The sequence below is a fragment of the Capra hircus genome, chromosome 2, assembly GCF_001704415.2.
Source record: "Capra hircus breed San Clemente chromosome 2, ASM170441v1, whole genome shotgun sequence".
Lineage (NCBI taxonomy): Eukaryota > Metazoa > Chordata > Mammalia > Artiodactyla > Bovidae > Capra > Capra hircus.
In genome coordinates, this window is record NC_030809.1 from 50,704,879 (window position 1) to 50,732,535 (window position 27,657).

At 39.1% G+C, this 27,657-nt stretch overlaps 1 protein-coding gene across 1 annotated transcript in view; it reads right to left on the reverse strand.

The window, feature by feature from the left end:
- CCDC150 (coiled-coil domain containing 150) overlaps positions 1–27,293 on the reverse strand; it is a gene marked incomplete at its 5' end in the record, with an annotated part of 93,055 nt that extends 65,762 nt beyond the window's left edge. The window contains 8 exons of the mRNA XM_018066597.1: positions 1,849–1,892; positions 5,853–5,982; positions 7,176–7,292; positions 12,048–12,116; positions 14,799–14,977; positions 15,094–15,314; positions 17,886–18,049; positions 27,153–27,293. Of these exons, the coding sequence (XP_017922086.1) occupies positions 1,849–1,892; positions 5,853–5,982; positions 7,176–7,292; positions 12,048–12,116; positions 14,799–14,977; positions 15,094–15,314; positions 17,886–18,049; positions 27,153–27,293 (1,065 nt within the window). The remainder of the gene's footprint in view (positions 1–1,848; positions 1,893–5,852; positions 5,983–7,175; positions 7,293–12,047; positions 12,117–14,798; positions 14,978–15,093; positions 15,315–17,885; positions 18,050–27,152) is intronic.

A 27,657-nucleotide genomic window follows, 5' to 3' on the forward strand; every position in this document is an offset into this window, starting at 1 on the left:
AGTAGCAGTAACATCTTATTATTTCAAAGAAACAGATGCAAGGATCTTTTCAAATTATAAGTAGGGGAAAATATTTTCATCATGGAATACCTGTGGAGCAGAAGAAAGTGCCTTCATTCTGTGAAAAAAAATGTTCCCTTTAAGATGAGGGAAGGTGATAGGGATGTGAGTTGTGGGGTGGTTTACCTAACCAGTACTTAAGTCAAATGGGGATGAACAAAGTCTAAGTCCTCTTCCTTCACTTTTCTAGTTTTCCAGAAGAAGCATTAAGAAAAGTAAACATCATATAACATCTACACCATGAGACTGATTTAGAAATATTTTAAGATATAAAAGTAGTAACATTTATTTCTATCTTTCATTTTCTATTGTAGCAAAATACACATAACAAAATTTATCATTTTAACCACTGTTAAAGTCTTCTTAATGAAATGTCTTTTTAAAATTGAAGTATAGTTGATTTACAATATTGTTAATTTTAGTGATTTGGTTATAAATAAATGTTATATATGTTATATATTTATTCAGTTATATATAAAAGTTATATATTGTTATAAAAATGTTAATATATATTAACATTCTATATTATATATTAATGGTTAATTATATATATAATTCTATACATAACATTCTATACTATATTATATATAATGTTACTGTATATATTATATACATAATATATATTATATATAGCATATTCAAAAGTAGAGACATTACTTTGCCAACTAAGGTCTGTCTAGTCAAGGCTATGGTTTTTCCTGTGGTCATGTATGGATGTGAGAGTTGAACTATGAAGAACGCTGAGCACCGATGAATTGATGCTTTTGAACTGTGGTGTTGGAGAAGGCTCTTGAGAGTCCCTTGGACTGCAAGGAGATCCAACCAGTCCATTCTGAAGGAGATCAGCCCTGGGATTTCCTTGGAAGGAATGATGCTGAAGCTAAAACTCCAGTACTTTGGCCACCTCATGTGAAGAGTTGACTCATTGGAAAGGACTTTGATGCTGGGAGGGATTGGGGGCAGGAGAAGGGGACGACCGAGGATGAGATGGCTGGATGGCATCACTGACTTGATGGACATGAGTCTGAGTGAACTCTGGGAGTTGGTGATGGACAAGGAGGCCTGGTGTGCTGCAATTCATGGGGTCACAAAGAGTCGGACATGACTGAGCAACTGAACTGAACTGAACTGATATTAAAATATATTATATGCATAATATATTATATAGTGACATGTATATATACTGTGTATATATTATGTATACAATAATATATACATATATAATAAGAATATATATAATAATATATACATTCTTTTTCAGATTATTTTCTCTTATGGGGGAAGGGTGGGGAGGGATAAATTAGGAGGTTGGGATTAACATAAAATAACAACCAAAAATGACCTACTCTATATATAGCACAGGGAACTATACTCATTTTTACCATTTTTAAGTGTACAGTTCACTTAAAAATATTTACATATTGTTTGTTTAGTTCAGCAGTATTAAGTACATACATTCATGATACTGAGCAGCCATCAACAAAAATAGTTAATGTTTCTTACATATTACTTAAAAAAACTTCATTACAGTTCATTGACAATAGGTGTAAAATGCAAATACATCTTATTTTTGCCAATTTACCTTTTCCCAAATTATAATAATCTGTGTGAAATAACTTATTTCATAATATCCAGTTGATAACAGTTCTGGATATAAACTAATATACACTGAAACTTTTAATAAAGATTTTAGAAGAATCAGAAGGTCTATAAACCAACATGAATGAGGAAATATTACATAGTGAAGAGATGAAAGAAAACCTCTGTACTCTACACCTCTAAATTTACCTTATTTTCTTCAACCAACTTGGAAATGATGTCGTCTCTAGAAACTAAAGACAAAAAGTTCACATAACTAAGATGTTCATAGCTTACAACTATATTGAAATCACATGGTATTTTTTCCCCTGAGAACTTTTCATTTTTACAAAAAGATTTTTAGTCTGTATTTTGCAGAAATAAGCAGAACACCAGTATTTCTGTCGTGTTTTTATAGACTTGAAACTAAGTCATGGAAAACTAGTCCACAGTCACATGCAGTGGTAAATGAGATCACATTTTGTTCAATACACAGATAATAAACAAGTTTCTGAGGGATTTCAAGCTGCAGAGGCAAACGATCAAAAGCTGTTTGTTAGATTACTCTGATGAAGGCTCCATAAAGATAAGGAGATCAGTTTAGTAGCTGTTGCAGTAACCAAAGTGTAAAACAATGAAAGGTGGCTGTAAAGTAATGACAATGGGAATGCAGAAGAGTAAGCAGAAGGTTGCCAGGACTTGGTGACTGACCAGTGAGGTGAAGGCAACAGATGATTCAAGAAAATTATCTAGTGTGTAGCCCTGGACAGCGGAGTGGATGGTGGATCTAACAAAAGAGAGAATTCAGGCAAGGAGCAGGTTTGGGAGATATGTAATGAGTAATAGTGACTCCAACACTTAAGCTTTCATCATGTGTCTTGAGGTATTTGCAAGGTATCTAAATATAGATGATTAGTTGGCAGTAAGATACCATCTGGAACTCAGGAGGATGATTTGAGGTGGCGGGGGTGGGGGGGTGATTTGAAACCACTCAGAGAGTCTTATATATAGTGAAAAGAAAACCAAAGACAAAAATAGGGAAATAGTTTGGCATTTCCTTCTCTAGGCGATCTTCCCAACCCAAGGATGGAACCCGAGTCTCCTGCATTAGCAGTCAGATTCTTTACCACCCAGCCACCAGGGAAGCCCTTGATACTAGTAGCCAAAAGATGTAAACTCTTCTGAGATTAATATTTGGCTTCACAGAAAATTCATAAAGATCTATTAGTTTTGTCACTTAAGTATTTAAAGCCAGAAAAATTATAAAATACATAAAAATTCACATTTATGATATACTCAGGGAAAGTATACTTCTTGAAAATGAGTCCAAGACTTATTTTAAATAAACTCTAATTTAACGTATGTGGATCACAATAAACTGTGGAAAATTCTGAAAGAGCTGGGAATACCAGACCACCTGACCTGCCTCTTGAGAAACCTGTATGCAGGTCAGGAAGCAACAGTTAGAACTGGACATGGAACAACAGATTGGTTCCAAATAGGAAAAGGAGTACGTCAAGGCTGTATACTGTCACCCTGCTTATTTAACTTAGATGCAGAGTGTATCATGAGAAACGCTGAGCTGGAAGAAGCACAAGCTGGAATCAAGATTGCTGGGAGAAATATCAATAACCTCAGATATGCAGATGACACCACCCTTATGGCAGAAAGTAAAGACAAACTAAAAAGCCTCTTGATGAAAGTGAAAGAGGAGAGTGAAAAAGTTGGCTTAAAGTTCAACCTTCAGAACACGAAGATCATGGCATCTGGTCCCATCACTTCATGGGAAATAGATGGGGAAACAGTGGAAAGTGTCAGACTTTACTTTTTCGGGTTCCAAAATCACTGCAGATGGTGATTGCAGCCATGAAATTAAAAGACGCTTACTCCTTGGAAGGAAAGTTATGACCAACCTAGAGAGCATATTCAAAAGCAGAGACATTACTTTGCTGACTAAGGTCCATCTAGTCAAGGCTATGGTTTTTCCAGTGGTCATGTATGGATGTGAGAGTTGGACTGTGAAGAAGGCTGAGTGCCGAAGAATTGATGATTTTGAACTGTGGTGTTGGAGAAGACTCTTCAGAGTCCCTTGGACTGCAAGGAGATCCAACCAGTCCATTCTGAAGGAGATCAGTCCTAGGTGTTCTTTGGAAGGAATGATGCTAAAGCTGAAACTCCAATACTTTGGCCACCTCATGCGAAGAGTTGACTCATTGGAAAAGACTCTGATGCTGGTAAGGACTGGGAGCAGGAGGAGAAGGGAACGACAGAAGATGAGATGGCTGGCTGGCATCACTGACTCGATGGACATGAGTTTGGGTGAACTCCAGGAGTTGGTGATAGACAGGGGAGGCCTGGCGTGCTGCAATTCATGGGGTCGCAAAGAATCGGACACGACTGAGCAACTGAACTGAACTGAAGGATCAAGAAGGTAAACTATATGATCTATCTTGGAAATTCCACTACTCAAAGAAAGAATCAAAGGGGAAAGTTTATTCTGTTTAGGAGAACAATGTAATCACTTTAGTGTGTGTGTATTTATGCACACACATATACACACACATATATATACATGTTTATTGCTAATAATAAAAAGGTACATTTTAAAATTCATTGAAGCAAATATCTAAAGGCATTCCTTTTACTAATCTAGTTATAATAACTATCAATATTTGTATTTTTAAGTAATAAAATTGCATGCGTGTAGAACACCTATTATTCAATATGAAGCATATAGTTGGTATTGAGACAAGTCTCCTCTTCTTTATGTTAGTTTGAATTACTGTTGTTCTAATCTTAATGTTTTCAATGGTCTTTCATAAATTCTTTAAAAATTCAAAAGGAAAGCATTAATCTATCAAGAAAGAAACATTTTTAAAAAATCACTTAATCAGAAGGACACCTAATATAACAAAGATCTGTATTTTAGTCCCAGCTATTCTATTTATTGGGGGTCCTTCGATACACATCTTTTTATTCTTCTTTAGAATGGGGTATATTTTATCTTTCTCACAAGTTTGCTATAAGGCTCAAATGGGATACTGTCATAGTATCATAAAATGTAATGTATATTTTTATAAGTATGCAATCACAGGAAGACAGAAACTTATCCTGGGGCATCATCAGTGAGAACTTCACAGAATAATTCACTACTTGACAACCATATGGCAAAGGAGTACCTTCTGCTAAAAGCACCAAGTAAAACCATTAAATGGATTACTCTTTGCCTTTTTTTTATTTCATTTCTCTTTCAGTATTCCCTGCCCTCACTGCAGCCACACTGTAGAAGCCGCAATGACAAGAACACTGAGTCTGGAGTTAGAAGATCCAGTTTAGGCCTCACTTCACTGTTTATTCATCCTGTAACTCTGCAAAGTATAGGTAGTTTTGTGTTATTACCTGAGATAATTTTTGTGAAAGCCCTATTTAAACCATGAAGGGTTATTCACTTGTGAGGCACGGCACTGGAACTCTGATTTCTACAGTGAGATCTATTTGAAAACTGCCTTTATAATTATATATTAACAAACAGCAGTCTGACAAAGGATGTTGGATTGAAGAAACATGTCTCCAAGCACCCTGGGATCAAGTCTGCTGCTGCTAAGTCGCTTCAGTCGTGTCCGACTCTGTGCGACCCCAGAGACGCCAGCCCATCAGGCTCCCCCGTCCCTGGGATTCTCCGGGCAAGACACTTCCATTGTCTAGCTTTGTCATCTTTAAGGACTCTTTAAAAAAAAAAAACAAACAAAAAACAAAAAAATGTGAAACGAGCTAATCTAAGCTGTCTATAGTACCTTACAACCATCCATTTCTACAAATATAAGTTAACCAAAATAGACTGATAACCTGAAGAATGGAGAGTCTGACATGATAAATGGTTAGAATGAGTAACTCAGCAAGGATTAATGGCCTCATTCCCTTATTAGCACTCTATAACCCAACATCCAATCTAGACTTATAGAACCCAAACAGTCCCAAGTCCACAAACAATTAAATAAACTTGGTAAAAATCTAAATAATTAGTTTAAAATTAAGAGGGTCAAATTCTAGTTTTCCCCCCTCAGTGCCATGGATGGAAAGAAAGTCAGCAATTTTTTACATTCTGTGGGAATACCAGTATCACTGGCCACTACAAGAATTTGGAATCTTGAAAGCTTTTGCACAAAATCTCAACAAACTAACGAAAGTGTAGTTTCTAGCATCTATTTTCATACCTAGGTCAGACTTGAGTTGTGAGGAAGCAGTTTCCAACTCTCCTTTCTGTTGCTGCTCCTGTGCCAGTAGTTCCTGGGTGGTCTGAATAGAACTGCGTAGGGCAATGCAGTTCTCCTGCAAAATTTGCACCTGAAATTGTGCAAAAAAACCCCTCCTTTTAAGCTATCTTACAGCACATGTGTAAAGCAGATTTTCTGAATGTAACTGGAGGAAAACGCAGAGTTTTTATGTTCAAGATCTCAGCAAAGTACAGTGTCCTACAGTGGGGCCATCCAGGAGACGTCTGTGCACTCAACACAACAGGCACCAGCTCAGGACCAACTGCTGAGCACTCGAAATGTGGCCAGGGTGAGGAACTGAACCTTTAATTTTATTTAATTTTAACTAATTTAAATTTAAATAACCACATATGGTTAATGGCCTCTATACCGGCAATATAAATTATAGCAATAACAGATCATTTGCAAATTCCTTAAGTAGAATCCTTTTAATAATTCCACTGTTAGGGACAGTACTGCTTAAAATAATAAACATAACATAATCTAATTATAGGTATTAGGATTTGAAGTTACTGATTGCCTTGGGTGCTTAGAGTGAACTTGAGTGACACACTCAGTCATGTCTGACTCTGCGATCCCATGGACTAGAGCCTGCCAGGCTCCTCTGTCTGCGGAATTATCCAGGCAAAAATACTGGAGTGGGTGGCCATTCCCTTCTCCAAGGAATCTTTCCTACCCAGGGATCAGACCTGGGTCTTTGGCACTGCAGGCAGATTGTTTACAATCTTGAGCCATACATATAGGTACTTCAAATAACAACTTCTGGAGGCAAAAATATTATGCTAAAATAATGAGAACTGAAAACAGCAATGTAAACATGTTCCTGACTTGACTTACTGGTATTCTTTGCTTCAAATGTCAGCTCGGTTTAATCCTTCTTTTCTATCTACATCATGTACATATAATACAAGACTAGGGCAATACCTTCCAAAATCAATTTCTGGAACACAGAGTATGTGGTAGGGGAATGATTCCCTCCCAGGAGCTAAGAGTTCACTTCTATAAACCCTGACACATAATAACTTCTTTGTCCTTTGCTTCCCCATTCATAAAGTAACAGTATTGGACTGAATGGCATCAGAGTCCTTATTTTGGACTAAAATTTTAAAAATCATAGTAAGAATGTTAATAGAAGATTACTAAAGAAAAGAATTTAATAAATCTAGAAGAAATTAGCAAAACTATAGGTTTGTAGCCAAAACACTGGCTTTTCCCTTTTGGTTTCACTTCCCCAACATAAACAAGGAGAGAAAATCTCACTACCTGTTTCCGTTCCACCTCCACTGTTGCTTCCATTTCTTGTATTCTCAGTAGCAAGGCTGATCCAGATTTCTCAAGAGATTCCCGTAGGTGCTTCTCCTGGGACAGTTGTCTCCTTAGCTACAGAGTAACACTGCAGTTAGATGAGACCAAGGGAACTTCCCAGCAGTTTAACAAAGATCAAAGTCACCATGAAAAGTTTACAGACATATCATCTCACTCCCATCCTTCATACGTTTATGACTACCCAAAAACATGTTTTTTGTTTCTCCCTAATGGTTAACTTTCTAAGAAATGCAGAGTCAAATTTGTTATCCTCACGTTCCTACTAGGTAAGTCTGTTTTCCAACCTGCAGACTCATTTGTAAGTTGTAAGAAGCATTTGAAAAGAGGGGCAAAAAAGAACACAAAGAAAATATTGGAGCACACAGCAAGTAGTGAGTACCACTTCATGAAACGTCTGTGTATGCTGCTGCTGCTGTGTAAAATATGTTGGAAGTCTGAAAAACACGAATATGTCTTAGCATATGTATTTTCTGTATTTAACTCTATTTTTCTATAATTTGATTTCTTCATCTATATGTGTGTATATATATATATATTTTTATCCCATAATAGTGTAAACATTTCTCTGAAAGCTGTTTTAATTATGTACTGGATTTTTTTGTTAGAATTTAAAGATCAGAACAAATAATGAAGTAGTTGTTAACTAGCAGACAAAAATAACATTCAAGAATTTGGGTACACTGACCTTATTTCTATCCATAAATGACTATCAGTCAGATAAAGATACAAAGAAGGTTAGGTTTTTTTTCCTTCTTTCCAATTTAAGTGGAAACTGAAGGTGGCACTGGTGGTCAAGAACCCACCTGCCAATGCAGGAGACAGGAGACTCCGGTTCAATCCCTGGGTGGGGAAGGCCCCTGGAGGAGGGCATGGCAACCCACTCCAGTATTCTTGCCTGGAGAATCTCCACGGACAGAGGAGCCTGGGGGCTACAGTCCGTGGGGTTGCAAGGAGTCAGACAGGACTGCAGCAACTGAGCGTGCACGCATTCCTTTCATAAACTGATACTAAGTTCAAAGAAATTCTATTTTTAAACCCCAGTAAAGACAACTTGAGTTTATTTTATAACTCTTTTCTACATTGTACATATGTAATTTATATGTGTTTTCTTGAAGGATGGTGTATTTTACAGTTTTTAAAAAGTTTTTAAAAGTGGAAAAGATGAAAAGTATGTTGACATGAAACTGTTACAAGATAAACTGTTTTGGAAATGTTCTATGATTTTCTTAACCATACACCTAATACTGAACATCTGGACATTTCCAGTGTCTTGCTATTCCATACTGCTCTGCTGAACATGATTGTGAATAAACTTTTCACTGAATTTCTCATTATTTCCTTGAGATAAATCCTACAAAAGGAATTACTAGGCTAAAAGTATAAACACTATTTTAAACTTTTCATACATTTTGTAATTATTCTTCCAATCTTACTTCCTTATCAGTAGTATCTGAATAAATGTCATCAGCACTAGAGATTATCACATTCTTAAATCTTTGCTAATCTAATAAATAAAAAGCAATATCTTAATTTTTTTTTCATTTCTTTGGTTCCTAGTGAGATTAAAATTTTCCAATATGGTTATTTGTTCTTCACATATTTTCTGAACTGTGCTTATCCTTTGCCCACTGATTTTGAGGTTTTCAAAGTCATTTAAAGTTCTTTAAAAGGTAGATTATTAACTGTCTAATTTCATTATGTTTTCTTTGTTTTGTTTTTTTACATGTATAAGACTTTAATTTTTATATAGTCAAACCAACTGAGCTTTTAATAATCCTGTTCAAGTTTTAAAATTCCTTCCTTAACCAATGATCAGTTAAATATTAGTTTTATTTAGGAATGAGTCATAGTTTTTGCTTTTGGCTGTATTTTTCAGGTTCTATTTCAGTATCAGATTATAATCACTTTATAATTTAAGAGAAGCATCATATACTCTTCTAAGCTCTACATCAAATTATACAGTATAATTTGCTCAGGATATAATTTAAGTGCCTTACAAAAGGAATCTTTATTTGATAATTATACTACTGAGATACTCATTCCTAAAGCTTTATTAAGCGCAATCAGTTAATCTATTTCATGTTTATCAGAATCAGACTTTATATATATATATTTATCTCTTAGGTTATATACTGCATTTATTCTATTCTTTGTATAGCTCTGTTATGGGTTGAACTGTATCCCCCCAAAATTCATATGTTGAAGCCATAACCCCAGTATCTCAAAATACGACCATAAATGGAGATAAAGCCTTTAAAGGGTCATTTCAGTAATGAGGTCACTGCGGTGGGCCCTAATCCAACGTGACTGGTGTCCTTATAAGAGGAAATCTGTACACAGAGACACCAGGGATGTGTGCACAGAAAAAAGACCATGTGAGGACACAGAGAAAAAGGCAGCCGTCTGCAAGCCAGGGAGAAAGGACTCAAGAGAGAACCAGCCTGCTGATATCTTCATCCTGGACTTGTTGCCTCCAGAACAGTGAGACAAAAACTTCCGTTGTTCAAGCCTAGTGTGTGGCAGCCCCAGCAGAATACACCTTCCTTGCTCCACATACCCTCAAGACGTTCATGTTTGACTCATACTGTCCTTCTTCAGGTCCTCAACGAGTATAACGAAAATTAAGATTTTACCACAGCACCAAGAATTAAGACTTTACCAATAAAAAACAACACTAAGTGGCAATCCAATGGAGAAAGGATAGTTTTTTCAACAAATTGGTGTTGGATCACTGGACAAACACAAACTCATACAAAGAATCTAGATACAGACCTTACACCTTTCACAAAGTTAGCAATTCAAAACCTAAATGTAAAATGCAAAGCTATACAACTTCTAAAAGATAAAACTGCAGAAAACTCTAGGTGACTATGGGTTTAAAGCAATATTTTAGATATAATTACCAAAAGTATAATCCATGAAAAAAGTGGTAAGTTGAACTTTATTAAAATGAAAAGCTTCTGCTCTGCAAAAGACACTGTTAAGAGAAAAGACAAACTATGGATTGGGAGGAAAATATTTGTAAAACACATATGGATAAAAGACTGTTATCCAAAATATAAAAGGAACTTCTAAGACTCAACAATGAGATTAAAAAAAAAAAAAAAAAGGCCCAGCTGCAAAATGGGGAAATGGTCTAAGATACCTCACCAAATAAGATAAACAGATGGCAAATTAACATATGAAAGATGCTAAATATCACATCATCAGGGAACTGAAAATTAAAACAAAATACCACTATACATACACCTATCAGGATGGTAAAAACTCAAAACACTGGTGAGGATGTGGGACAATAGGAACTCTCATTCATTGCTGGTGGAAGTGCAACATGGTACAGTCATTGCAGGGCAGGTTGGCAGTTTTTTAGATACCTAAACACAAGCTTACCATATGATCCATCAATCATGCTCCTAGGTATTTATCCAAACGAGTTAACAACATGTCCAAAAAACAAAAAGACCCACACATGAATGTTTATAGTAGTTTTACTCATGACTGCTAAACTTGGAAGGAACCAAGACATCCTTCAGTAGCTGAATGGATAAACTTTGGTACATCCAGACAATTGATTATTCTTCAGTGATAAAAATAAATGATCTATCAAACGATGAAAAGATATGGAGAATTTAAATACATATGCTAAATAAGTGAAAGAAGGCAGTCCAAAAAGGCAACATATTGTATGATTCCAACTACAGAGACAGTGAAAAGATTGGTGGTTGCCAGGTACTTGGGAAAAAGGGGGTGGTGGTGATGAGTGTGTAAAGCAGAGGGTATTTTTAGGGCAGTGAAGTGGAGCTCTTTTGTATACTGTAATAAATTAAAAAATGAAACAATCTAAACTGTGGACTGAGTAATAATGCATCAATTCTGGTTCATAACCAAATATAACAAATCAAAGGCACCAGACTAATACAAAATGTTAATAATAACAGAAACTCGGGGGGTGGGGAGAAAGGGTATATGGGAACTCTGCCTATGTGCAATTTTTCTAAGAACTTAAAACAGCTCAAAAAAGTCTATTAAAATATCCAAAGTATTTTTTTAATGTGAAACAATATATTCCAGCAATGAACAATAATGCTTTTGTCAGCAATTACTGATAAATAAAGCACTTCACATAAGAGAATGTTCCAGATATAGCTACACTTACCACCTTAAGCACACTAAAATTTATAATTTTTAAAATACTATATCTATTTCTGTTTTGTAGAACAGAATATTTTAAATATAATTTGATCCTTTTGATTTGGACTAATGTCAATTATTCTGTCAGGGAACACTGAGGTTTTTAGGACACTGTCAGGGTATATTGAGTTAGTAGTTCTGACTCTTTCCACTGTTTTCAGCTGCAAAGTTTTAGTCCAACAACTTTTAGTAGCCACCTACTTCATAATTCCAATCTGTTATCTACTTACATAGAGGCTGAAAGTTATAAGGTAAAATTAGATGAGCAGACTTATTAAAAGCTTTTCATTTTAAACGTTCAGTTAATGTGAAAGGTCCTTGTGTGAAGGGGCCCACTAACTCTAGTGGATGGGCAACTGCATGAGTTCCATGGTTACTGTTCCCTCCTGACTCACAGAGCCCTTATTTCTTATTTCAGGTTTTATGGCATTATTGAGGTAAAAGGAAATCTTAATGTCACATAAACGCAGGTGTAACTTCAAGCAGCATATTTTTAAAATCTTCCTGATAGTCACATTTTCTTCTTCAGTGGTTTCTTCTCACTCTATTCACTTTCTTCACTTCCCCCTCTACAATTCCAATGCCCCCTCCACCCCCTCAGCATCCTTTTTACCTTACCTCTTGAATTTTAAGGTTCATTTTACGTTTTGTGGTCTTCAGTTCCTCTTCAATAATAGCTGCATTCTTCTAAAAATAGAAGTAGAAAAGGTTCTAAAATCTGATAGGAATAAACCGTCCATGCTGCTGCTGCTGCTAAGTCACTTCAGTCGTGTCCGACTCTGTGAGACCCCATAGACGACAGACAGCCCACCAGGCTCCGCCGTCCCTGGGATTCTCACTCCAGAACACTGGAGTGGGTTTCCATTTCCTTCTCCAATGCATGAGTGAAAAGTGAAAGTGAAGTTGCTCAGTTGTGTCTAACTCTTTGCGATCCCATGGACTGCAGCCTACCAGGCCTCTCCATCCATGGGATTTTCCAGGCAAGAATACTGGAGTGGGGTGCTATTGCCTTCTCCAAAACTGTCCATAGGTATATCAAATCTAGACTTTTGGGGGAAATCCATAAAAGCTATTCTGACTACAGTTATAAATACTTCTTAATATGAATCTAAAGAAATTACAATGAGATATTTAGAGTTATTTTATTACTTTGATTCATGACTTCTATCATTTTCCCTTTTAGATCATTAAAAAATGATTAGTCACAGGTACCTCCTGTGTAAAATTCAATCATCAGAGGAAAACCTGGTAACTGCTAGATATTTTTCTTATGGGATATATTCCTTTTTTTTTTTTTTTTTTTTAAGTACTCTATTTCTTCTAGGGCTTCCCTGGTGGCTCAAAGGTAAAGAATCTGCCTGCCAAGGCAGGAGACATGGGTTTGATCCCTGGGTCAGGAAGATCCCCTGGGGAAGGAAATGGTAACGCACTCCAACATTCTTGTCTGGGAAATCCCACAGAGAAGCCTGGCAGCATACAGTCCATGCGGGTCACAAAAAGTCAGATACAACTTAGAGACTAAAATAACAAACATCATTTCTTCTAGCCTCAAATATGCTTAGGAGTTGAGGACGAAAAACACAGCTTTCACTAGTCATTCTTTCATAAGATGTAAAACCTCAGATAAATAAAGCACTTCACATAAGAGAATGTTCCTGATATAGCTACACTTATAGGGTCATCTATGCCTTCTTCCCTACCTTGAGCCCCTGCCCAATACCATATTCCAGCATACCTTTCTTTTCAACATGCCACAACTGTAGTTCAGACCTAATAAGGTCTATGCCTCAAATAATGCAATGGATTCCTAACCGGTTTTCCTGTCTCCAGTCTCTCTTCCTATAATTGATACTCTATACCAGGGACCCCCAACCCCTGGGGCCATGGACCAGTACTGGCCTGTGGGGTGTTAGAAACTGGGCTGCACAGCAGGAGGTGAGCATTGGGTAAGGGAGGGAAGCTTCCACTGTGTCTATAGCCGCTCCCCATCACTCACCTTACTGCCTGAGCTTCGTGTCCCGTCAGATCAGCGGAAGCGTGAGATTCTCAGAGAAGCATGAACCCTACCATGAACTGCACATGTGAGGGATCTAGGCTGCGTGCTTCTTAGGAGAACCTAATGCCTGACGATCTGAGGTGGAGCTGAGGTGGTGGTGCTAACAATGGAGAGCAGCTGCAAATACAGATGATCAGCAGCACAATCAGTGTGCTTGAATCATCCTGAAACCATCCCCATGGAAAAACTGTCTTCCAGGAAACCATTCCCTAGTGCCCAGAAGGTTGGGGACTGCTGTCCTATACTATTTCTGGATTAGTTTTCTTATTTTCATTATGTCACTTTCTTATCTCTGGAGAAGGAAATGGCAACCCACTCCATTACTCTTACCTGGAAAATCCCATGGACGGAGGAGTGTGGTAGGCTACAGTCCATGGGGTCGCAAAGAGTCGGACACAACTTCACTTTCTTATCAAAAATCTTAGTCACTCCCTCAAAGACCAAGCCCAACTACTTGATTACTCTTGATTTTGAGATCCTTTATGAAGTTAGCCCTAGCTGATTTCCAACTTCCTTCACACAAACAAATCTTCACTCTGGTCAGGCTAGCCTATGCATCTCCCCCTAACTGCATCCAGTAGAAAGATGCAGGTTCAAATCTGAGATACAGGAAGAATACAGGGAAGTGTGATCTCAGAGAAGTGACCTCTCTCTGGGCCCCAGTCCTCTCATCACTAACATAAGGACAACAATACCCTAACCTTGAGGTTTTGCAGAGATTAAGCAAAGTAACATGTTTTACACAAAATAATCTCTGTTATACTGCCTGGCCTATGGAGGGAAGACAAATTTCTTTCCTTAGTCTTTATTTTTTGCTGCCTCTGTGAGTGCTCTTTGAAATGTCCACACCTCTCCGCTTTACCTTCTAAAGGTTCAGCTCAGGTCCTGTCTCTTCTTTGAAGCCTAGCCTAATCTGTTCTAGACAAGACATGTACATCTTCTTAAATCTGCCTGAACATAAAACACTTAGCTGGCGATATTGGCTTACATTTATCCTTTAATATTATTTCTTATACTCTTATCTTTTCTCTTTAGTTTCCTGTTATGCCTTGTTCTCCCAGTAAGCATATAAGCTTTTGAAGAACTCAGACTCCCTCACACCTCTGAGTCCTCAAAAGTCACATAGAAGAGATCTATAAATATTCGGTTACTAATAGCACACAATGCTTTACACTATCGATGGAGATAAATTTCAAATGTCAAGAATTCTCACATCAACATCACCTATTTTTAAAAGGCAGTTTTTGGGGTCTGTTGCCTCCTCCAGCTAACACATAATGGTGAATTTGTTATCCAGAACTTTGGACACAAACCTTTGTCTCAGAGGCAATCTCCAGAGTCGCAGTCAATCTCTGCACCTCATCTTGTGCTTTGTCTTCCTCCTCTTTTACATCTCGCAGTTGCTGGCGCAAATTCATCACTTCCAGTTGCAACAGCTTGAGGTCCTTGGAATGCTCCTCCTGTATTGTATTCAGTCTTTCCTTCAGAAAATCTACCAGACAGGACAGAAGGGTCATCAAGCAGCTTAAAGAAGGTGAGGAAAAGAATCACAAACTCATCAAGCACCCACACAGGACCAAATTTCTGGTGATTCTCTTCTCTCTGTACCTGTTTTCTGTGGGTTCAAATCCTTTTCAGTTTGCAGACGGAAGATGTTCATCTTCAAGGACTGGATGAGACTTTCCAGACGGCACATTCGATTGACCAGGAACTCACAGTTCTTCCACAAAATATTTGTTTTTCCTGAGCAAATTATCTCATTCTGGATAGGTCTAGTGATGTTCTGGCTCATAGGCTGTTCTAAACATTCTGGAGTTTCCAACTGGCCCCTGGACAAAGATGCCAATGTAACAATATTATAAAGTAATCCCAACCATTGAGTTAGAACTGGACATGGCACAACAGACTGGTTCCAAATAGGAAAAGGAATACGTCAAGGCTGTATATTGTCACCCTGCTTATTTAACTTCTATGCAGAGTACATCATGAGAAACGCTGGGCTGGATGAAGCATAAGCTGGAATCAAGATTGCCAAGAGAAATATCAATAACCTCAGATATGCAGATGATACCACCCTTATGGCAGAAAGTGAAGAAGAACTTAAAAAGCCTCTTGAAGAAAGTGAAAGAGGAGAGTAAAAAAGTTGGGTTAAGGCTCAACATTCAGAAAATGAAGATCATGGCATCTGGTCCCATGACTTCATGGGAAATAGATGGGGAAACAGTGGAAACATTGACAGACTTTATTTTTTGTGGCTCCAAAATCACTGCAGATGGTGACTTCAGCCATGAAATTAAAAGATGCTTGCTCCTTGGAAGAAAACTTATGACCAACCTAGACAGCATATTGAAAAGCAGAGATATTACTTTGCCAACAAAGGTCCATCTAGTCAAGGCTATGGTTTTCCCAGTAGTTACATACGGACATGAGAGTTAAACTATAAAGAAAGCTGAGCATGGAAGAATTGATGCTTTTGAACTGTGGTGTTGGAGAAGACTCTTGAGAGTCCCTTGGACTGCAAGGAGATCCAACCAGTCCATCCTAAAGGAAATCAGTCCTGAATGTTCATTGGAAGGACTCATGTTGAAGCTGAAACTCCAATACTTTGGCCACCTGATGTGAAGAGCTGACTCATTTGAAAAGACCCTGATGCTGGGAAAGATTGAAGGCGGGAGGAGAATGGGACAACAGAGGTTGAGATGGTTGGATGGCATCACCAACTCAGTGGACATGAGGCTGAATAAACTCCGGGTGTTGGTGATGGACTGGGAAGCCTGGTGTGCTACAGTCCATGGGGTCGTAAAGAGTTGGACACGACTGAGTGATTGAACTGAAACTGAAACCATTGAGTCAATGTTGCATTTCTACTGAGAATAAACAGTAAGTTCTTTAGTTAACAAATATCTGATAGCCTCTGCAAATTTAACTATAGAGAGAACTATTAGGTAAATCCCATGGACAGAGGAGCCTGGTGGGCTAGAGTTCATGGGGTCACAAAGAATCAGACATGACTTAGCAACTAAATGACAACAACTAGGTAAAGAGAATGAGACCAGTGTGCGATGGGTAAACGTTACTGACATTTTAATGGTTATTTTAATCTGAATTTTTCGTAAACTTGCTTTGTATGTAAAAACAAGTGATACATAAAACATGCTAAATGCTAATTCTATAATAGAAAATTAAGAATTAGTTAGCATGGAGGCAATATACTCACATCCTTCTTAGAAAATTTTTAAACAAAGACATAATAAAAATTCCTTTTTTGTTCTGACATACTCAACATTGGTACAATTTTAATCTTGTAACTGCTGAACAGTTATTTACTCTATAGGTGCTATAACACCAATCATACTAATTTTTGATCTTCATAAGAGACATTCAGGAAAATATATATATGTAATTTTTTAAATTTTTTTTTAATTTTTTACTTTATTTTACTTTACAATACTGTATTGGTTTTGCCATATATTGACATGAATCCACCATGGGTGTACATGAGTTCCCAAACATGAACCCCCCTCCTACCTCCCATCCCATATCATCTCTCTGGTAATTTTAAAGAAAATCACACCAGTAAATTCAATATTGGCTGTGTAAGCACCCATATTCTTCAGGCCTTTAACAATCTAACTTTTAATGGGAATAACTTCTTCTATAGCACAAAGGAAAAACACAGTTCTTTTTTTGAGTACTTCATTCTAAACTCGGAGAAGGCAATGGCACCCCACTCCAGTACTCTTGCCTGGAAAATCCCATGGACAGAGGAGCCTGGTAGGCTGTAGTCCATGGGGTCGCTAAGAGTTGGACATGACTGAGTGACTTCACTTTCACTTTTCACTTTCATGCATTGGAGAAGGAAATGGCAACCCACTCCAGCGTTCTTGCCTGGAGAATCCCAGGGACGGGGGAGCCTGGTGAGCTGCCATCTATGGGGTCGCACAGAGTCGGACATGACTGAAGTGACTTAGCAGCAGCAGCATTCTAAACTATGAATTTTTTTTTAAGACTTAAAACCTCTCTCTTAATTTACAATAAATCTGGAGAAAGAAAATACAGATCATATTAACGGCATGAATCAAGTGAGATGTTAATCTTAACTAATATAAAAGTCTATTGTTACAAAAAGGATCAAATTTTTTCTAATTATGTAAATAATTACATTTGTTTTTAATCAAGTATTGAATATAACACACTTTGAATACCTGTTTACAAGTGGTAGTAAAGGAGGACAACCCTTTATCTTGCAAATATTTTCTAATTAATATTCTACTCAAAATGGTTATTTCTCAATTATTTTCTAAATACTTATTTCAACTGCCAAACTATCCATACTGTGACTCTTTATTGTAACCAGTGAAGCAAAACTCAACCTACAGTGTTCATTTTTCATTTGCTACCTTTTGTCACCAAAGTCCAACATTATTAGGTCATCCCTCAGAGAACTGGTCTGTTCTTCAACTATTCTCATCCTTTGCTGAAGTACTGTGAATGTTTCAGAAGCTGTAGCATTGATGCGGGTTGGAGAGAGGACTGGTCTGGACATTGTAGTTTCCATATGCACCTGAGAATAAAGTTACAATATTAGTGTAGTTGATTATATTATTGTTCAAGATAGCAACTGCCCCTTTCTGTGGAGGATTATACACCCCAGTCCTGTTTAGCTTGGAAATGGCCATGTGTCCTGCTTTAGTCAATTAAATGTGGGTAGAAGCTTTAAGGAGCTTCCCTAGGTGGCTCAGCGATAAAGAATCCACTTGCAATGCAGAAGATGCACAGGAGATGAGGGTTTGATCCCTGGGTCAGGAAGATCCCTGGGTCAATAAGATCCCTGGAGAAGGGCATGGCAAGCCACTCTAACACTCTTGTCTGGAAAATCCCATAGACAGAGGAGCCTGGTGAGCTATGGTCCATGGAGTTACAAAGGTCAGACACAACTGAAGCAACTGAACAGACACAGAGAAACTTTAAGAGCCAACTTGTCATTCATCAGCTCTTTCTTTTCCCTTCTCTGTAAGATGAGCAACATCCCAGATAGGGTCTTCTCCATAGGCTAAGATCCCAGAGTAAAGATGACGTGAGCAGAGCTGTGGCCCATTCATAACGCACAGTGTGAGTGAGCAATAAACTTATGTTGTTATAAGCCACAGATTGTTGGGTAGTTCACTACTGATCACAGTCTATCCTGTCTGCTGCTATTAGACATGCACTAGGATCTATAACTTGGCTGAGGGAGTTATTACCTCTTTCATTACCAGCCATTTTCATTTTAACATGTTGCCATCCAAACTTTCTGATAAAAACAATTCTGCAGTACTTGGACCTCTGAGCAGTTGACATAAAATAGATTTATCAAATACCTTGAAGCAGTGACTTTTAAAAATAACTTGCAAACTTCATAGCAAAAACTCTTCTACAGCTGCTGCTACTGCTGCTAAGTCGCTTCAGTCGTGTCCGACTCTGTGCGACCCCATAGATGGCAGCCCACCAGGCTCCCCCGTCCCTGGGATTCTCCAGGCAAGAACACTGGAGTGGGCTGCCATTTCCTTCTACAGCTACTGACATCAAATTACCAGACTCCTCCCTCAAGAACACACAAGAGTAACTGGGAGTAGCGACACTACTCTTTCACGTATTAATTACAGAAGTAGAATTAGCTTAAAAGCATTCTTACCACTGAATCACATTTCCAAAGTTCAATGACAAGATCAGTGGTGGAAACTTTAAGAACATTTTCCTGTAACTCCATCCTGTACAGACATTTCCACACTAAACAAACTGTAAACCTTAACCATCACTAGCAATACTGTACCTGTGAGAATGTGCTCACAAAGGCCCCACTTGGGATATTATTAACACATCTTTCTCCCCAACTTGGTGTGTAATTACTCTCTCTTCTCCTTACCTCCCAGGCAATGGAAGTGGGGACTACCTTAGGTTCAAGTCACTGAAGATGGTCCCCAGGAACCAATGAAGGAATTAAGTAAGTCTTAAAATTGATGGCAGGATTTAAGAACCATGGCAGGGGTAGGGGAGCACTGTGGCAAGGCTGAGCTTCTTTCCAACGTAATATTGCTATAGCCATTGAAGACATTTTCTCATCATGGAATAGCTCTTCAATTACCTTCTATCTTTCCCCTACAGGTCCCAGAGAATGGCTTTTCTATTTCTTTTTACTTAAATAAAAGGAAAAAACTTTATTGAGGGACGTTATTGTTCAGTTGCTAACGCATGTCCAACTCTGTGATTCCCATGGACTGAAGCATGCCAGGATCCTCTGTCCTTCATTATCGCCTGGTATTTGCTCAAATCATTGCTGACAAATATAAAATTGAATATATATATAAAGTGTATATGTGATTTGACATACATATACTTTCCAGAATGTTGACCAAAATCAAAATAATTACATCCACAAAATTAACAACCTTGTATAGTTAATGTAGCTAACTTTTTTGTTGTGGCAAGAATGCTTAAAGACCTTCTCACAGTAACTGTCAAATATACAATCTCATTTCTATAGTCACCACGTTATACACTGCTGCTGCTAAGTCACTTCAGTCGTGTCCGACTCTGTGAGACCCCATAGAAGGCACCCCACCAGGCTCCACCGTCCCTGGGATTCTCCAGGCAAGAACACTGGAGTGGGTTGCCATTTCCTTCTCCAATGCGTGAAAGTGAAAAGTGAAAGGGAAGTCGCTCAGTTGGGTCTGACTCTTAGCGACCCCATGGACTGCAGCCCACCAGGCTCCTCTGTCCATGGGATTCTCCAGGCAAGAGTACTGGAGTGGTGTGCCATCGCCTTCTCCCCACCATGTTATACACTAGATCCTCCTATTTGAAAAGGCTTTGGAAGGAATGATGCTAAAGCTGAAACTCCAGTACTTTGGCCACCTCATGCAAGAGTTGACTCATTGGAAAAGACTCTGATGCTGGGAGGGATTGGGGGCAGGAGGAGAAGTGGACGACAGAGGATGAGATGGCTGGATGGCATCACTGACTCGATGGACGTAAGTCTGAGTGAACTCCGGGAGTTGGTGATGGACAGGGAGGCCTGGTGTGCTGCGATTCATGGGGTTGCAAAGAGTCGGACACGACCGAGCGACTGAACTGAACTGAACTTACTGAATGGGACAAAATATTTGCAAACCATATTAAAGGGCTAATATCCAAAGTATATAAAGAACACATATAGTGGAGTAGCGAAGAAACAATACAATTAAAAAATGGGCAGAGGATCTGAAAAGACACTTTTCTATTGAAGGTTTACAGGTGGTGAACAGGTACATGAAATGATGCTTATCATCACTAATCATCAGGGAAACAAAACCACAAGATAGCAGCTCACATCTGTTAGAATGGCTATTTTTTTTTTTTAGATTTTTATCTTTTTAATTTTTATTATTTTTATATATATATATATATATATATTTTTTTTTTACAATACTGTATTGGTTTTCCATACACTGACATGAATCCACCACGGGTGTACGTGAGTTCCCAATCCTGAACCCCCCCTCCCTATTTTTTTAAAAAACAAAAGACAACAAACATTGGCACAGATGTGAAGAAAAGGGAATTTTATGCACTGTTGGTGGGACTGTAAACTGGTACAGACATAATGGAAAACGGTATGGAAATTCCTCAAAAAATTAAAAATGAACTACCAGAAGATCCAGCAATCCCACTCTTGGGTAAATATCTGAAGGAAATAAAATTAGTATCTTAAAGAAGTATCTGCATTTCCATGTTCACTGTAACAGTATTTAGAACAGCCAAGATATGGAAACAACCTAGATGTCCTTCAGTAGATGAATAAAGATGTGATTTATAATGTTATTCTGCCACATGAGAGGCCATCCTTCCATTTGCAGGATGAATCTGGAGGGCATGTGCTAAGTGAACTAAGCTGGACAGAGGAAAAGAAAAGTGTGTGATATCACTCATATATGGAATCTAAACACCAAACCAATGGAAAAAAAAATCCAATTTCATAGAAACAGAATAGAATGGTGGTTGCCAGGGGCTAAGGGAAATGGAATGATGAAGGTCAAAGTGTACAAATTTTCTTTTTAGTCTCATTTTATGCTTCTGATCAAGATTTCACCCCTTTGTGCTTCTCTATAAAACATAAGCAATACGTGGACTGTGAACTTCCTGATGTTCAAGCTGGTTTGAGAAAAGGCAGAGGAACCACAGATCAAATTGCCAACATCCGCTGGATCATCAAAAAAGCAAGAGAGTTCCAGAAAAACATCTATTTCTGCTTTATTGACTATGCCAAAGCCTTTGACTGTGTGGATCACAATAAACCGTGGAAAATTCTGAAAGAGATGGGAATACCAGACCACCTGCCCTGCCTCTTGAGAAATCTGTATGCAGGTCAGGAAGCAACAGTTAGAACTGGACGTGGAACAAAAGACTGGCTCCAAATAGGAAAAGGAGTACATCAAGGCTGTATATTGTCACCTTGCTTATTTAACTTCTATGCAGAGTACATCATGAGAAACTCTGGGCTGGAAGAAGCACAAGCTGGAATCAAGATTGCTGGGAGAAATATCAATAACCTCAGATATGCAGATGACATCACCCTTATGGCAGAAAGTGAAGAAGAACTAAAGAGCCTCTTGGCGAAATTGAAAAAGGAGAGTGAAAATGTTGGCTTATAGCACAACATTCAGAAAACTAAGATCATGGCATGCAGTCTCGTCACTTCATGGGAAATAGATGGGGAAACAGTGGAAACAATGTCAGACTTTATTTTGGGGGGCTCCAAAATCACTGCAGATGGTGACCACAGCCATGAAATTAAAAGACGCTTACTCCTTGGAAGAAAAGTTATGACCAACCTAGATAGTATATTCAAAAGCAGAGACACTACTTTGCCGACTAAGGTCCGTCTAGTCAAGGGTATGGTTTTTCCAGTAGTCATGTATGGATGTGAGATTTGGACTGTGAAGAAGGCTCAGCACCGAAGAATTGATGCTTTTGAACTGTGGTGTTGGAGAAGACTCTTTGAGAGTCCCTTGGACTGCAAGGAGATCCAATCAGTCCGTTCTGAAGGAGATCAGCCCTGGGTGTTCTTTGGAAGGAATGATGCTAAAGCTGAAACTCCAGTACTTTGGCCACCTCATGCGAAGAGTTGACTCACTGGAAAAGACTCTGATGCTGGGAGGGATTGGGGGCAGGAGGAGAAGGGGACGACAGAGGATAAGATGGCTGGATGGCATCACTGACTCGATGGATGCGAGTCTGAGTGAACTCCGGGAGTTGGTGATGGACAGGGAGGCCTGGCGTGCTGCGATTCATGGGGTCGCAAAGAGTCGGACATGACTGAGCGACTGAACTGAACTGATAAAACATAATGCGTTTCTCACACATAACCTTTCTGAATTCTATAACAGATTCTCTGGTAAGAATCAGCTTAAGGATATGGCATAAAGAAGCTTTTATGTTTTCAATGCATTCTTAAAGGGAAAGACAAAAGTACAGGCAGGTATCAGTGGAGTCTCTGGATACACAAAGATATGAAGTGAGATTTATCTACATTTCTGGGGAAAAGCCATATTTCGAGATTCCTGCTCAGGTCACCACATGAGCAAGGACAGTGGTCCTCAGGTAATACAAGAGCCACAAGATAAACCCCAGGACTGGTTCTACTGCCATGAAACGAGGGTCAGGGTTGGGGGAACCACCAACAGTAGAGGGTGGGGAGAAAATGGAGGAGTAGCAATGAAAAAGACAACATGGGTTTACCCTCCATTCCACGTTCTTTCACCTGCTGTCTGGCTACTGCCAACATAGAAATAAACCAGACAAAGGGTTGTGAGATAAAGTAAGAAAAGGGTGTTTAATCTGGTTTGTGATAGACAGCTGGCTCCTTTGTCCTCTCTCTCCAAAAGAAGTTGAAAAGTTCACATCTTTACCCTCCCTTATAGCTGGCACATCCAGGTGACATGTTTTGGCCAAAGAGGCTTTAGGCAGTTTTCAAGAAGCTTCTGGGAAGATGTTTTTTTCCTGATAAAAAGAATAGAAATGATGGCACCAGTCCTTTCCTCCTCCTGTGTGAAGCCCAGAGCTCTGAAGGCTCTCAGAAAAGTCAGCCATGCAGTGCCTCACTGTTACATATAAACAAAGCCAGAGATCACCAGCATCTTAGAACATGGAAAAGGCGACAGTAACTCAGATTAACCTGACATTTAAAAGTAGTAACCTCCGAACTTTGCTTATGTGAGAAATATACACTTTCGTTAGTCATTTTTTCCTGTTTCTTGCAACAATAGTATTCCTGGGATACACAGTAGTCCCAGGTAATAGCTGGTAGACCAATGAGGAGGAGGAGGAGATAAAGAAAATGACAAGCGGTGCCTGAGATGGGAGGGAAGGTCAATTTTGGGGGCAACTTGTTATGCCCAGGGAGCTGGTTATAATAAAAAGGATTGTCTGATTAAAAGAAGTCAGACAAAAATACTAACACAGATATAAAAGTTCATTTTTGGAAAAAAAAATACAGAAAATGGACTATGAGTTCCCCATCTAGTTTTAGTAGGATGTAGATTTCCACTTAAATTTTTTTCATGTAATTATTGAAATGTCATAGTTTTGCTGCTATTTCCTCAAGGTACCCACAGCATGTACAAAATGCTTACATTACTTTACAGGATGTGCATGCATTCAGCCAAAAAAACAAGCTGAAAAACAACTCAAGTTGCTTCATTCGCTTAGGAAAGAGAAAAGTCTATATACGTTTAGGTAAGAATTTGATTGGCATCATCGCTCACACCCACCTGAACCTGAACTATACTGGAGCTTCTCAGGCTTCTGGAAAGAAAAAAATACTCTCAAACAAAAAGGAAGAATAAACTTGGCCCCCAGCCTCTGAGGGACAGGAGGTTTATAGAAAACTCATCCTAAAGGAGGAGAGATCGAGATGCCTGGGCCACCAGCTGATGGTGTGCAGGGGATCTAGCTTTAATATTCTCTTAGTCTATCACTGAGGTTCAGGTCATTTAAGAGGTTGATTCAAAAACTAAACAAGCCAATTATCCCTTGGAGGATTTATTACAAACAGGTCTCAGGGTTAGTTTAAAATTCTTCTTCCCCATCCCCTCTCCACATGGGGAAACAAACAATGTTAAGGTCAGGAGAATACTCAGAAACAAAGCAGCAATGATGGCCCAGCAGTAACAGCAAAGACAGCGCTAACAGCCACCAAGAAGTCCCTGAGAGCCTGTTAGAGTAAGAGTAAAGGAAGGACTTGAGATCAAGTGAAACTATTGAGCTCAGGTTTAGAGTCAGGGGAGACTCTCACTTTCACTGCAGATACTCCTACCCCTGCCTGTCCTCCCTTATCGGGCGGGTCCAAGCAAAGGCAACAGAGATACCATGCCTTCATACACAATCCACAGGCTACCTGGAGCCAGTGGCCAGAACTTTATGATGTTATATTCAGTAGACTTGCAATTCTATAAGTTATTAAGTTATAATAGACTTTCAACTCTTTAACATAAGGGGATAGAAGCCATAACTTCTCTTACAACAAAAGAGCTTTAACTGCTAACATTCTAACAAAGAGACTATATAGCTTGAACGTATCTGTGCTATGCTATTTCTGAAAAGGAGTAAATATCATTGAATGCAGCCTTGATCCTAAAATCTTGAAGTTTGAAAGCGACAATAATAAAAACACTAAGATATAAGATTTTATTTTTAAAAAAGTTAATTCACAATTACTTTCATAAATGTCATTATCAAATTAATACAGTTCTGTCCTTATGTTTAGGGAAAGTATTTTCAAAAAGCTCAGGTTACCTCACTGAAAGCATGGCTTCAATAAGACAAATGTCATAAGCAATATCTAGTAAGTCAGGTGATTCTGAAAAGGCAACATTTGCTTTTGCAGACACGAGCTCCATTCTTCTATGTGGCAATAACTACAACTATATGCTATTGGTTCCAAAAACAGGCCAGGGACTCAGTGTTGCTTATCACAATCACTAAAAAATAATCTGGTAAGTAATATTGTCTTCATTAACTCATATGTCCAACAAACATATCCTGAATGCCCATCATGAACCAGAAACTGTTTTGACACCAAGGAATACAGCAATGATCTAGAGAGACAAACTCCTTGCTCTCCTGGAACTTATATTCCATATGAAGAAATAAGTTAAATGTTTAGTTTGTTCATTTGTGGTAAGTACAATGATGAAAAAGTTGGAAAGAAGATGGGATGGAGGCTGGTATAGACTGCCATTTTAAATAAAGTGCTCAAAGAAAGCCTCACTGAGATGTTATTTAAGGAAAGACCTGTGAAGGAGGTACAGGAATGAATGTGGATATCTGGGGACAGAAAAGTCCAGAAAAAATGAATATAGTGCAAAGACCTTAAGTCAGAATGTCTGATGGGTCTGCGAACAGTAAGGTCAGTTTGACTGGGGAGGACAAAGTGAAGGACAGAATACTGGGAGATGAGGTGAGAGGGACTGTGTTACACAGTGATTTATAGGCTATTGTAAAGGTCTGCCTTTATTCTCAGAGCACTTGGAGGTTTTAGAATGGAGAAGTGCTGGGATCTAACTTAACTTTTAACTGGATCACTCTGCCCAGATGGTAGCCAAGACAACAGAAAGATGGCAGAAAGACAACAGGAGTAGGAAAACCCACTGGAAAGCAACTACAATAATCCAGGGGAGATGCCGAGGGCTAGGACCAGGGTGCTTAAGCAACGAAACAGTAAGAAGTAAGAAGAGGTCAGTGTTCAGACATATTTTCAAGACAAGTTTGGCTCATAGATTAGGTGGGAAAGGAAGCACTGGAAGGAGGGTGTTGTCATTAATTGAGACAATGAAAGTCTATTAGGAAGAACAAGTTTTCGGGGAAAGATCAAGAGTTGTTTTAGAAATGTTAAATTTAAAACAGGAAAGATGCCCAATACATGACTGAACTTGTAGATATGGAGTCAGCAGAGACAGGTGGAATAGGGATATACATTTTGAAGTTGTCAACATGGCTTTTAAAGCCGTGGAGACTGGATAACAACAGAAAAGATTCAAAGACCTAGCCCTGGGCGCTCCGTGAGACTTTCAAGTCTGATTAACTCGAGCTTCACCTAAGGTCATATTCTTAACCACTTCTATCTCCAGAGCCGGACAGTACATGGGATATTGAGGGTAGCAAACGGGGATAGTTGAGCAAAAATTAAGTTGTTCCAACATAATTAGTAGCTAACAAGCAAGCGAAGGAAAATAACAGGTGGCAAAACTAAGAAATAATTAACGTCGAAATGGTTTTCCCAGGAACCTATAACGCCAACTTAACATGTAAAGAAAAGTTGTACTGAGGTTTATCGGCAGACCCTCTCTGGTGGCTATCCTTCCCTCGCTGGAGCCAGGTCAATGCAAACCTCGCTCCTAAACGGTTTTTAACCGAATCCAGTGCAGAAGTGCCATAAACCCCAGGGTCTTGAGGTCAAGAGGGCGAGACTAAACTCCGCCAGCGAGGGGAGAGGGCGGCAGGGAGAGATGACGGGGGCCTTATCTGAGCCACCGACTCGCCTCCGATGACCCCGCATCTCCCAGCGCCCCACAGTCCTTCTGCCGCCCGTGGCTCTGTCGGGTATCAGGCAGGCTGGTTTCCATGGAACTAAGACTCCACTTTCTACCTACCCGCTCCCCGGGGCGGTAGCTCCCGTACGCTTGCGCACCCGTGGCAGGGCATGCCGGGAATCGCAGTTTTCCCGGCCCTACAGGGCCCTCCGCCCCGGGCGGGATCCAGGCCGGAATCCAGCGGCGCGCACGGAACGCACAGCCCAGTGACCCGGATGACGACAGGGCTCCATTGTGCTCGCGAGCCAGGCACGCCGGGATAGGTAGTTTCCGCCCACTCACCTCCCGGAGGTCCTACGGCGCCAGCTTTGCAGAGTTAAGCTTTTCCTCTCGGTGAGCGTGTGCTTTTGGGTTATTTGACACCCCACAGCAGACCAGAGTCCAAGAAAAGAAAATGTTTTTAGAAGGACGGAAAGTATCAAAATTTCCTGAACAATAGGAAAATAAGATTTTTTTAAATGAGTATAAAAAAATGGTAAAACCGAGCTCAAACATTTTTCCCAATAAAGAAAAAAACAGTCTCTCTTCATCCTTGATCATGATGGCCAGACCGAGAGTAAAACAC